This window comes from Balaenoptera ricei, chromosome 3 (genome assembly GCF_028023285.1).
Source record: "Balaenoptera ricei isolate mBalRic1 chromosome 3, mBalRic1.hap2, whole genome shotgun sequence".
NCBI lineage: Eukaryota > Metazoa > Chordata > Mammalia > Artiodactyla > Balaenopteridae > Balaenoptera > Balaenoptera ricei.
In genome coordinates this window covers 82,315,946-82,329,251 of record NC_082641.1, presented here as the reverse complement: position 1 = coordinate 82,329,251, position 13,306 = coordinate 82,315,946, and the positions used below count along the sequence as shown (strand labels likewise).

The following is a 13,306-nucleotide window of genomic DNA, read 5'->3' as shown; positions in this document are numbered from 1 at the left end:
AGTAAATATTTTAGAACAGTGCAGCAGAAGCAATTAGTTCTGCCAAAGAAATCATGTGAAACATTGCAATGGATATTAACCTTTGAGTTTTAAGAAAAAATAGGACTTTTTGAGGTTGGAAGCTAGAGTGTCTTAGAGAGGTAGTCATTTCAGGCAGAGGTATCATCATAAATAAAGGGACACAGACAGAAAAGTACGTGGAGTAGTCTGATGCCATTGGGATCTAAGACAGGCAAACGTATAGAGAGAAAATTCTGGAAAGTAAGTGTAGGGGCAAATTATGAAAGCCCTTGGACTGATATCACTGAAGGTTTTTGGTTAGGATAGTGTTGTGGTCAAATGTGCATATTAATAAGATGATACCATCCTTGAAACAGAGAATGATCAAGCTGGAGTCCTTGTGTTACAGAACTGGTTAGAGCAATGTTTTTCAGTACTGTTTAAATAAAAATGCATAGCAAGAAATACAACTTACATCATGATATACTCTTGCTATTGCTTCCTCAGCTACTATTACTACACACACATGTAAATCTGAAATAAATTTCCATAAAATTATGTGCATGGAACACTGTCATTTTCTATTATAGACCGTTTTGTTCTTTTTCATTCTTTAAAAATTGCAGATCAATTCATGATCCACCAATTGTTCCAGCTAACAGTTTGAAAAATAATTAATTAGGAAATTATTCCAATGATAGTTCAAAAAAACATGGTGGTACCTAAGCTGAGAAAATATCAATAGAAATAGAGAAGAGAGAATATATTCAGGAGGAATTTTCTGAGATGAATTTTTAGGGCTTTGTGATGAACCAGATATGGAAGATAAAAGAATTATGGAGATCAAAGCCTTTCCACCAGTCAAAATGTTATTTTCTACTAAACAAAGTATGAGAAAGATCCACTTAGAATAAATATGATGTAATGAATGTGAAGTTGCCTTGGCCTACCTTGTGATATTAGACAATGAAACATTCATTTTTATCCACTCATGATATGATACTTTTCTGAATGCTTGATGGTATCAGAATACCTAACTCTTCTGAATATTATACCAACTGTCTTTCCAGGACCAAGTGTCAAGTAAATTATATATACTAAATTAGAAATCATTTTTCAGTCTTGGATTATACTTTCAAAAAAATGAAAAGAAAAAATATATTTATAGTTTAGAGCGACAAATCAAAAATATTTTTGTTTTCTTAAACAAGAAAGTTAAATGTCAACGCACTGTTACTGTGACAGGTTTGCTGGTGTAATCACTAAAAGTTAGAAAACTCAGGTATGTTTCCCACAGCCACTGTGATGACCGCATTGTACTTAGTTTATTAACACCAAGAATTGCAAAGAGAAAATGTTATAGTTCTTCTGCCTGGGTTTTCTGGCATGGGTAATTAAAGTATCAGCCATAATATTTCATGAATGCTGTTTCTTTCCTTTTAATGTACAACATAATTTTTAAGAACGTAAATTCCATGCTGAATCAGTTCTCTTCCCTCTGTAAAACAGTAGTAACTGCTCAGCAACCACTGATCAATGGAGTAGTCCAGTTCCCTGACTAGGACAAGAGTACTTGAAAATACATTCTAAGATCTTGCTTCGTTTCCCACCCCCTTGTCTGAAATATCCCAATAATGAATTTTTACCCGAGACAATGAACAGGGAATTTCTCAACAGCTGCCAGAATTTCCTCTTCATACCCCCTTCAGAAAAGTAGAAATGATCCTTCATTTTTAATTACAAAGGAAGGATTTAGAGGGTTTCCTTAATATTCCTTTATTTGCATTTTCCAGAAACTTGACATTTATAATAATTCAAATAAATATTAGTCTTGCTACTATATATATTCACTTTTGTGAAAAAGAAAACAATCACATGCATGCAAGTTTATTTGATTTAATCACAATATATCCATTCCTTGGCATACCTTTCCCTCTCCCCCCAAAAAAACTAAGTTATTGAATAATATCTGTGCAGTTGTAGCAAATTTGCCCAATAACTCTATTTTGATTTTGACTGAAGTGTGGGAATGACATAGTCTAACATATTTCTCTGGTATTTGGATCTTCGTTTTCTAGAATGAGTTTAATTTTTTTTTCATTCTGTGATTTCCGTAGAAATAATATGACACTGTTCTTCTCACCCTTGCCAAATACGTAAACAAATCTGGGTTTGTGAAAAACGTCTCTCTTCTGTTTAATCACTTAGTTATTTTCATGATATGTGTCATTTTTGTATTTATTTCTATCAACTTGAGGATTTGTTTACTTTGTTTACTACATAATGGTATACAACATATAAGTCATCTGTTAACCCTAGGCTTCATATTTCAAAAAGTCACATCAATTAGATATTCAATCCTTTTACCAGCATTTTTTGAAAATCCTTTCCCTCAAGAGATCTGAAATATAAGTATTATTTTTATGTGTTAGATACCTAAAAGCCCTTTGTTTAATAACTGCTCAGGATTTGGGGAATGTCATGGCTGAATGGACTTGTATAATATGCTTAAGACCAAATGGTAAGGCATTCTTTCTCTTACAGGAAGGTTGGGGTGAAACATGAACATACAGACATTTTTCGCTGATTCTGAAAGAAATCAATGTATAAGTAGTGTCAATTAAAACTCTTGTCCTGGAGTCATTTTTAAATAGTTATGCTTTTATTTTATATGTGCTACGTCCATGGACATGTTTCCTAATCACCTTGACCTAGTTCCTTACCTCTAAGGGGAGATAATACTACTCCTTACCTCAAAGTATTGCAAAATTATTGGTTTCGGGTCTAGTATCCTCACCTCAAGAAAGTCAAAGAGGCTCATAGGTTGCATGTTTCAGCTTCCCCTAGAAGTTTTGAGAGGGTAACCACAAAGCCTAAAACAAAACCAGGTATTAGAGATTCTTTGTTCTCTTTCTTGGCTCTTCAAGCTCAAAAACAGGATAGGAGCAGATAGGAACCATATGCTTCCTCTGAGGGCAGAAAAGAGAAGAGGTTATCTCTCATTTCATAGTCAGTTGACAAATGTGGTTCCATTGGCAACGATGGTTTGGGCTGAGGGATTTCAGTGTTAGTAAAGAGAAACACACAATGAGATTGGCCAACAAAAAAAAGGATGTGTTTGGAAAATTGTGTGATGGGAACTTGTCTGAACATTAACTAATGGTGAGAAAGAATAGAGATAAGGCTGTAGTGCACTCAGTATTGTTCCCTTCTCATTTAATCTATGTTGTATGTGTAAAGAAGTAATTAACCATCTCCTATATCACAGTACATGCTGTCGTACCTCAGTATCTCAGATGACTAGTTCTGTAGGTAGCACAAATGTTTAACACGCACTGTGGGATACATAAGCATGTGGCTAATTGAATGAGTATTATCTTATTGCTATTACTAATAATAATTGTCAAGATCATATTTTGGCCAGGTTCTATCATTGTAAACTAGCACAAATAGTAAGATAGCTGGAAAAAGAGTTCTGAGTACTGTGAAGTATTTGCGCAATGAACTCTCAAAGCATATCTGTTGAGCTATTGAAAGAGGGACCTCCTAGTTGCTTACACTGTCGAGCCATGACTTAAGGGACATGCAGAGAATACTAACAAATCTAAGAGATATGTCTTGCTAGAGAACTGAGTGGTCTTGAGCACATGAAATAAACACACATACATGAAATAAACACATCTTTCCTTAAATAATTAAGTGAATTAAAATTTATTAAAAACATTTTATATGGCTGTGAAATAGATGAAAGTGCCTTCAGTTCTGCATAAAAGGAATGCTGAGAGGCACATCTAGTTTGAGATCACAGAAGAAATTTCAGAGGTCTAGAGCAGGGGTCCGCAACCCCTGGGCCATAGACCGCTACTGGTCCGCGGCCTGTTAGGAACCAGGCCACACAGCAGGAGGTGAGTGGCAGTCGAGCAAGCAAAGCTTCACCTGCAGCTCCCTATCTCTCCCTATCGCTCCCCATCACTCTCATTACCGCCTGAACCATCCTCCCCCTCACCCCATCTGTGGAAAATTTATCTTCTACGAAACCAATCCCTGGTGCCAAAAAGGTTGGGAACCACTGGTCTAGAGTACAAGTGGAGCTAGCTGCCTTCCCAAGGATTTTTAATCAGTGATGGAAAATAAAAACAAACAAATTGAAAATCGGGCAGCTTAGAGTAAACAGGGAGTTTGGCCAACAGACCTAATTCTGTGTATATGTGTTCATGTTTTTGATATGTCAAAATAGTTGGTCAGTACAAAAATTTAATTTGGCTAAAGAAACAGAACTTGAGTGTATTAAATATTCTCGTGCACTCGGTAGTTTTGACTCACAGATACCCATCATTTAAAAATTGGGCACTTCACTTTTATGAGATTAAGAATAACATGTGAAATAATGCTTCATAAATGCTTGCTACACATTCTGGATACTTTTGATGATTGTAATCCCTGAGAAGATTTTTTAAAAAGGAAAGTGAAGAACGTGTGATTGCAAATCTATTTATAATCTTGCTCAATCAGCAGTATTGCTACTAGTAACGCTGTGAAGTTCACAACAAGTCTACTGAATTGCTGGAGTGTAACACAGCTGGTTGGTTATTTTGGCTTCCTTAATGCTTGCCCTGATTATGTGACATTCAGCTAATTATATGACTAGATATCTAACTCAACCACAGAGAAGTTAATTTGCTGGCCACATGTGGACATGATGTTAATCTTTCCTTCCAGTGAAAAATTAGACATCGTCACTCCAAGGAAAATGAACAAGCAGTCTGTGGAGCCAGCATAGTTCATATTTTACAGTGTGTCCTTCTGTCATGCTATTTCCAGTACCTCTGTTTCCATCCCTCACAAAGTCTGGTTGGGCTGTGCTTAGGTCATAAAAACTTTACGGTAAAGCTCAGGTGGATTGATTACTCTTTGATCTCCTGGTGCTCTTTCAGTTTACATCACAGCCATTTAGCATTCTTTGACTACACCAAATATATTGGTTCCTCTCCTAGATCCAACCCTATTCTTCAGAAATATTGTTATTCTGTTCGTTTCCTTTTGCTTCCAAGGTGGAAAGTCCGTCTTTCAGCACCCAATTTTATTGATGACTATCTTATTAGCTCTTAAATGGCACATGGCCAGACAATCCTGTTTCAGAAACATGCTGAATCAGTCCTAAAAGAGTGGGTGTTAGCAAACATGGGTGTGGAGGGGCTTTTAAATATGTCATAAGAAAAAGTAATGAAAAGCATGAAGTAATGAAGTGATTTTCTTTTTCCTGAAAAGATAATTCAGTGGGATGCTATTTTGGCTTTCTTTAACAGGGTTGGCTCTGATTATTTTTACAATTATAGAGAAAATGAAGTATAGATATTTTTTCCTATGGTAGAAATCCTCTGAAAAGAATCGCTGAGGAATTATTACAGCAAGAAGATCTGTCTGAAGTCATCTCCCATGACAGGAACATGTTAACTGTCATGTTAACAAGTGTTCTTTATTTTTTACCTGAGGAAGGAGAAGTGTTTGTACCAATGTTGTTCAGAAAGCATTTCCTCACAGTATCCAAATTCATCTTCTAATCAGCTTGCTTAGAATTTTAGACTATTTTTAAAGTTGGTGTGGAGCACATTTTAGGACTTTAAAAATTATCATGTCCTCAGTCTTCCATGAGTTCCACTGTAAAATGTTCAGTTTGCTTCTGTTCACATGTAGCTGTTCTTTCCCAGGGCAGTCCCATTCCTAATGTTCTTACTGTGAGGGGAGTGAATAATAACTAATCTCCAGTAGTGCATGGATCATGGATAGAGACAAATAAATACTCTATCATATAATATAGTGGGTATAATTAAAGTTATATAACTTGAAAAGATTATTTCTAAATAATATGTGTTAACTTTTATTTGTTTTCTCTCAGTAGGTTATCCTAGATAACACAGACTTTGCTTAACTGTGTGAGATGAAAGATACTTGTTGCGTTATATAAATGTTGTCAGAGATCTAGGAAGTAATAAGATATATTAATTAAGAGAGATAAGGAAGGATATATAAACCAGTAATTTTAATAGCAGAGCACACACTTTACTTTCTAATTAAATTTAACTTGTTTGAGAATTTAATTAGTGTGGCAAAATGCACAAGGAAGAGAAATGTGAGAAACTTTCATAATGCAGTCAAACCTGCAAAAATGCAGAATGAGGAAATTAGTTTCTCTTCCCTTCCCTTGAAAGGCTGATATAAACAACGAAAAAGAAAAGAAAAAAATCTGTGTGTGTGTGAGTGTTTTCATGAATGTATAGATTCAACTGATTTTTTTTCCAAATTAGTAAACTCTTGTTTGTTAAAAATCTAATTTTTCACTTATCAACTAATTAAAATGTGCCCTTTTTAGCAAGTTAAAATATTGTAAAATTAAAAAGCTATTTTTTAAGTTACATCAAATCCACAGGTCTATGTGACAGAATCAAAGAAGCATCACAAATTGGTTAAAGGCAAAATTCAAGGTGCTTTCCAAAGCTTCCTTGTAATACAAGAATGAAATCAGGTTACGAGAATAAAATCTGACCCAGGTACTTTCTGAGGCCCTGGAGCTTTGGTAGTGAGAACAGGGCAACAAATTCTGTCCCTCCTCCACAAAGGGCACATGGCCTCTTAGTAGGGAAAACAGGCATTTTGAGGAACAGAAAGATATTTGATCCTATAGTAGAGGCTTTTCTGCGTTAGTTAACATCTCAAAAAGGCATATTAAATGTGATAACTCCATTTTTCTCCCTTTTCCTTCACATTTAGGCCTATAGAAGGCAATTACAAATATGTATGTGGAAAACGTCATAAGGAGTTATATTTTTCCCTTAACCTCAGGGTACAGAAAAGCCATCTCCATTTACTTATGTTCATAAGCTTGTCGAAATGACTTAAGCTTGACAAGTGGTGCAGATTGGAGTATCAGGTCAAGTGTGTTTTACTTACTTACGGAACAGCATGTGGTTTAGACTGCCTACTACATGGCAGAGCTCTTGTGAATTTACCATCATAAATTCACCTATTAGGAATTCATATCATGTGGTTTTATGAAGATAACAGCAATGAGTATTCTTCGACAGCAGAGTGAATTAATATAAATGAAAATTTGAGCCCCATTACTAGGAGTGCACATCTTTATTGAAGACAGCATTCCTGAATGTGTGGTGACTTACTGAAAATGTAATTTTACCAGGCAGATTATTTTTTTTTATTTCCACCTGGTGAAAAAAAAAAAAATGCTCACTCCCCATTCTTCTTTTCATGCACACCATTTTAGGAGTGACTGTTTCATATTTACTTTTCATTTGTCCATTAATTTTTTCCTCTTCAGGTGTAATCTAGCCCCTGTGGTGGAGTTTGCTGCAGATGTGGGAACTAAATCAGATTTTATTACCATGAATCCATCAGTTGTACAAAGAGCATTTGGAGGCTTTCGGAATGAGAGTGACAGAGAAAAATTTGTGCATAGACTTTCCATGCTGAATGACAGTGTCCTATGGATCCCTGCTTTCATGGTCAAAGGAGGAGAGAAGCACGTGGAGTGGGTTAATGCGTTAATCCTTAAGAATAAACTGAAAGTGCGAACTGCCTATCCGTCACTGAGACTTATTCATGCTGTCAGAGGGTAAGTGTCTGGAAAGGACCAGTCTGTCCTTGGCACATGGTACACATAACTACACATTTTCCCTGGACAGGAAGGAGCCTCAGTAACTTCCCAATGGATATATGTTTCCATTGTTTTATACTGGCTGCTCTGTTTACCAACTTGAATTTCATTTACGTGCTGTATTATTTTAGCTCATTCCCTTTCTTGAAAAAGCAAATATTTGAACTTGGCACTTATTTATATCTGCTCATGAAGAAACTACTGATTTTTATATTTTGCTGTGTTAAAGAGTAATAAGAATTCATAGTATAATTCATGAATTTGGGGTAAAAACTACCAACAGAAGTGCTAAATGGCTAGTGGGCAATATTGTGGAAGCTTAAACGTTAGATGTATTTAAGGAGCAATTAAGTCCCATCTGTAGTTAAGAGGCCAACTAGTGGTAGAGAAGGCTGGCTGAGATAATATGCCTTAATGCTTCCCCCCAGAAGTCATAGATGACATTTTTATGAATTAAGTCAACATTTCCCTTTTATTAATACAAGCTCAAAAGAAAGACCTAAGAAGTAGACTCTTGTTTAAAAGTTGTAAATGGCCAAAAGGCTAAATTCAGTCATGCATACGTATAAGTGTGTGAGATATGTAACAAAAAGATAAGCAATACTGTATATTTATTAGATATCTCCTTAATGTCAAATGCTGTAGATTCGCAATGGAAGAGCTGATCACTGCTTTAAAGGAATGCATAGGCTTTATGGTAGAAACAGAGGCATGTATAGCTAGGTAAGGTATAAACAAATGGTAAGGGGGTATATTGTCCGAAGTGTAGAATTTGTTCCTCAGGTTAGCAAAGAAGTCCTAAAAAATCTAACATTTGAACTAAACTTTTAAAGCAGAAAATGATTTTAAAGAACTTTAAAGCGATTCTCAGGGGGAAAAAGAGAGGGAGAGAGAGAAGAAACCAGAAGGAAATGTATTGCATCATTAGAGCAAACTGAGGCAAGAAAATAATTATTTACACTGTAGACTTGTGGAATAATGGAGTCCATTGTGGTGCATTGGAATACAAAGTTGGAAAAATACCTTGTGATCTGGTTGGGAAGATAATCATGAAGCACAATTAGATGTGTGAATTTAGGAGAGTAAATCTTGTAACTACAGACTCTGTTGACAAGCAGAGGTGCTAGAGATATGAAGGCCATTTAGGCTTTTGATTAATTTACTCATAAGATGATAAAGACATAGGGCAAAATCAGTGGACATAAAAAGGATAGGCAAGTTCAGGGGACCAAGTAAATACAATGGCTAGAAGTCCTAAAAGAAAAAGCTTTCAAAACCCAGAGTTAAAAGTAGTTTGCTTTATATACTGTCACTGGGACTGGACTAAGGTGTTTTCATTTTGTTTTGTTTTGTTATTGAGATATTTTCCTCAAGGATTTACCATTTCCTTGTTTAAACCTTGAGACAGTTTTTTGAATTGTTATTCTGCACGCAACTAAATTGCATTCTTATAATTAGATCCTGGTTATTCAACATTCATTCTCTTGACATTTGGCATAAATTTTCAACAAAGTAACATAAAGTAATGCATTTGGAAGATAAGCAATTTTTTTAAGCAACAGAGTCCTGAAATTACAATTTGCGGCTGAAAAAAAAAAGGTGCGTTCTTGATAGAGAGCAGCTTCATAACGTGTTGTTCTAAGAACACATCTTTTTAATTTTTTAAAGTTTTTATTGATTACATGTACTGCAGATATTTTTCCCAGTCTGGTGTGCCTTTTCACTCTCGTAATGCTGTCTTTTGATGAACAAGAGTTTAATTTTTAAAAAATCTAATTTGTCTATATTTTTTCTTCTTTTAAAAATTGTGGTAAAGTTTACACATAACATATAATTTACCATCTCAACCATTTTTAAGTGTACAATTTAGTGCTTTTAAGTACATTCATATTGTTGTTCAACTATCACTAACATCGATATCCAGAACTCTTTTCCTTTTGCAAAACCGAAACTCTATACTACCTGTTAGACAATTACTTCCCATTCCCTTCTCCCCCTAGTCGTTGGAAATCACGATTCTACTATCTGTCGTTATGATTTTGACTACTCTAAGTACCTTATATAAGTGGAATCATACGGTATTTGTCTTTTTATGACTGGCTTATTTCACTTAGCATAATGTACATTGTTTCTTGTGATTTATTTTTAATTTAAATTTTGTTTTGTTTGACATTAGTATAGCCACTCCTGTTCTTGTATTACCATCATTTTTTTGGGGGGGGATTTGTGTATGTGTATGTGTATGGTGAAACATTTGAATTTCTTTCTTTTTTTAAAAAAAATATATACTTTTTGAGATATTTATTGTCTAACAAATTGGATTATTATTATGGTGAACCTAAAAAATAACATATCTGGCATAGTGAAGTGTTTTTTTTTTTTAATGTTTCTTTTTTCTTTTTTCTTTTTCTTATTAATCATCCATTTTATACACATCAGTGTATACATGTCAATCCCAATCTCCCAATTCATCACACCACCACCACCACCACGCCTGCCGCTTTCCCCCCTTGGTGTCCATACGTTTGTTCTCTACATCTGTGTCTTAATTTCTGTCCTGCATACCGGTTCATCTGTACCATTTTTCTAGGTTCCATATATATGCATTAATATACGATATTTGTTTTTCTCTTTCTGACTTACTTCACTTTGTGTGACACTCTCTAGATCCATCCACGTCTCTACAAATGACCCAGTTTCGTTCCTTTTTATGGCTGAGTCATATTCCATTGTATATATGTACCATATCTTCTTTATCCATTCATCTGTCGATGGGCATTTAGGTTGCTTCCATGACCTGGCTATTGTAAATAGTCCTGCAATGAACATTGGGGTGCATGTGTCTTTTTGAATTATGGTTTTCTCTGGGTATATGCCCAGTAGTGGGATTGCTGTGTCATATGGTAATTCTAATTTTAGTTCTTTAAGGAACCTCCATACTGTTCTCCATAGTGGCTGTATCAATTTACATTCTCACCAACAGTTCAAGAGAGTTCCCTTTTCTCCACACCCTCTCCAGCATTTGTTGTTTGTAGATTTTCTTATGATGCCCATTCTAACTGGTGTGAGTTGATACCTAATTGTAGTTTTGATTTGCATTTCTCTAATAATTAGTGATGTTGAGCAGCTTTTCATGTGCTTCTTGGCCAGCTGTATGTCTTCTTTGGAGAAATGTCTATTTAGGTCTTCTGCCCATTTTTGGATTGGGATGTTTTTTTAATATTGAGCAGCATGAGCTGTTTATATATTTTGGAGAGTAATCCTTTGTCCGTTGATTCATTTGCAAATATTTTCTCGCATTCTAAGGGTTGTCTTTTCATCTTGTTTATGGTTTCCTTTGCTGTACAAAAGCTTTTAAGTTTCATTAGGTCCCATTTGTTTATTTTTGTTTTTATTTCCATTACTATAAGAGGTGGATCAAAAAAGATCTTGCTGTGATTTATGTCAAAGAGTGTTCTTCCTATGTTTTCCTCAAAGAGTTTTATAGTGTCCGGTCATACATTTAGGTCTGAAATCCATTTTGAGTTTATTTTTGTGTATGGTGTTAGGGAGTGTTCTAATTTCATTCTTTTACATGTAGCTGTCCAGTTTTCCCAGCACCACTTATTGAAGAGACTGTCTTTTCTCCATTGTGTATCCTTGCCTCCTTTGTCATAGATTAGTTGACCATAGGTGCATGGGTTTTTCTCTGGGATTTCTATCTTGTTCCATTGATCTATGTTTCTGTTTTTGTGCCAGTACAATATTGTCTTGATTACTGTAGCTTTGTAGTATAGTCTGAAGTCAGGGAGTCTGATTCCTCCAGCTCTGTTTTTTTCCCTCAAGACTGCTTTGGTTATTCAGGGTCTTTTGTGTCTCCATACAAATTTTAAAACTTTTTGTTCTAGTTCTGTAAAAAATGCCATTGGTAATTTGATAGGGATTGCATTGAATGTGTAGATTGCTTTGGGTAGCATAGTCATTTCCACAATATTGATTTTTCCAATCCAAGAACATGGTATATCTCTCCATCTGTTGGTATCATCTTTAATTTCTTTCATCAGTGTCTTACAGTTTTCTGCATACAGGTCTTTTGTCTCCCTAGGTAGGTTTATTCCTAGGTATTTTATTCTTTTTGTTGCAACGGTAAATGGGAGTGTTTCCTTCATTTCTCTTTCAGATTTTTCATCATTAGTGTATAGGAATGCAAGAGATTTCTGTGCATTAATTTTGTATCCTGTAACTTTACCAAATTCATTGATTAGCTCTAGTAGTTTTCTGGTAGCATCTTTAGGATTCTCTATGTATAGTATCATGTCATCTGCAAATAGTGACAGTTTTACTTCTTCTTCTCCAATTTGTATTCCTTTTATTTCTTTTTCTTCTCTCATTGCCATGGCCAGGACTTCCAAAACTATGTTGAATAATAGTGGTGAGAGTGGACATTCTTGTCTTGTTCCTGATCTTGGAGGAAATGCTTTCAGTTTTTCACCGTTGAGAATGATGTTTGCTGTGGGTTTGTCATATATGGCCTTTATCATGTTGAAGTAGGTTCCCTCTATGCCCACTTTCTGGAGAGTTTTTATCATAAATGGGTGTTGAATTTTGTTAAAAGCTTTTTCTGCATCTATTGAGATGATCATATGGTTTTTATTCTTCAATTTGTTAATATGGTGTATCACATTGATTGATTTGCATATATTGAAGAATCCTTGCATCCCTGGGATAAATTCCACTTGATCATGGTGTATGATCCTTTTAATGTGTTGTTGGATTCTGTTTGCTAGTATTCTGTTGAGGATTTTTGCATCTATATTCATCATTGATATTGATCTTTAATTTTCTTTTTTTGTAGTATCCTTGTCTGGTTTTGGTATCAGGATGATGGTGGCATCATAGAATGAGTTTGGGAGTTTTCCTTCCTCTGCAATTTTTTGGAAGAGTTTGAGAAGGATGGGTGTTAGCTCTTCTCCAGATGTTTCATAGAATTCAACTGTGAAGCCATCTGGTCCTGGACTTTTGTTTGTTTGAAAATTTTTAATCACAGTTTCAATTTCATTACTTGTGATTGGTCTGTTCATATTTTCTATTTCTTCCTGGTTCAGTCTTGGAAGGTTATACCTTTCTAAGAATTTGTCCATTTCTTCCAGGTTGTCCATTTTATTGGCATAGAGTTGCTTGTAGTAGTATTCTCTCAGGATGCTTTCTACTTCTGCAGTGTCTGTTGTAACTTCTCCTTTTTCATTTCTAATTTTGTTGATTTGAGTCCTCTCCCTCTTTTTCTTGATGAGTCTGGCTAATGGTTTATCAATTTTGTTTATCTTCTCAAAGAAACAGCTTTTAGTTTTATTGATCTTTGCTATTGTTTTCTTTGTTTCTATTTCATTTATTTCTGCTCTGATCTTTATGATTTCTTTCCTTCTGCTAACTTTGGGTTTTGTTTGTTCTTCTTTCTCTAGTTCCTTTAGGTGTAACGTTAGATTGCTTATTTGAGATTTTTTTTGTTTCTTGAGGTAGGCTTGTATAGCTATAAACTTCCCTCTTAGAACTGCTTTTGCTGCATCCCATAGGTTTTGGATCATCGTGTTTTCATTGTCATTTGTCTCTAGGTATTTTTGATTTCCTCTTTGATTTTTTCAGTGATCTCTTGGTTATTTA

General features: G+C 35.0%; 1 protein-coding gene across 1 annotated transcript in view; it reads left to right on the top strand.

Annotated features, from left to right (window-relative positions):
• ST8SIA4 (ST8 alpha-N-acetyl-neuraminide alpha-2,8-sialyltransferase 4) overlaps positions 1 to 13,306 on the top strand; it is a 100,925-nt gene that overhangs the window by 31,030 nt on the left and 56,589 nt on the right. The window contains exon 4 of the mRNA XM_059919401.1: positions 7,334 to 7,627. Within this exon, the coding sequence (XP_059775384.1) occupies positions 7,334 to 7,627 (294 nt within the window). The remainder of the gene's footprint in view (positions 1 to 7,333; positions 7,628 to 13,306) is intronic.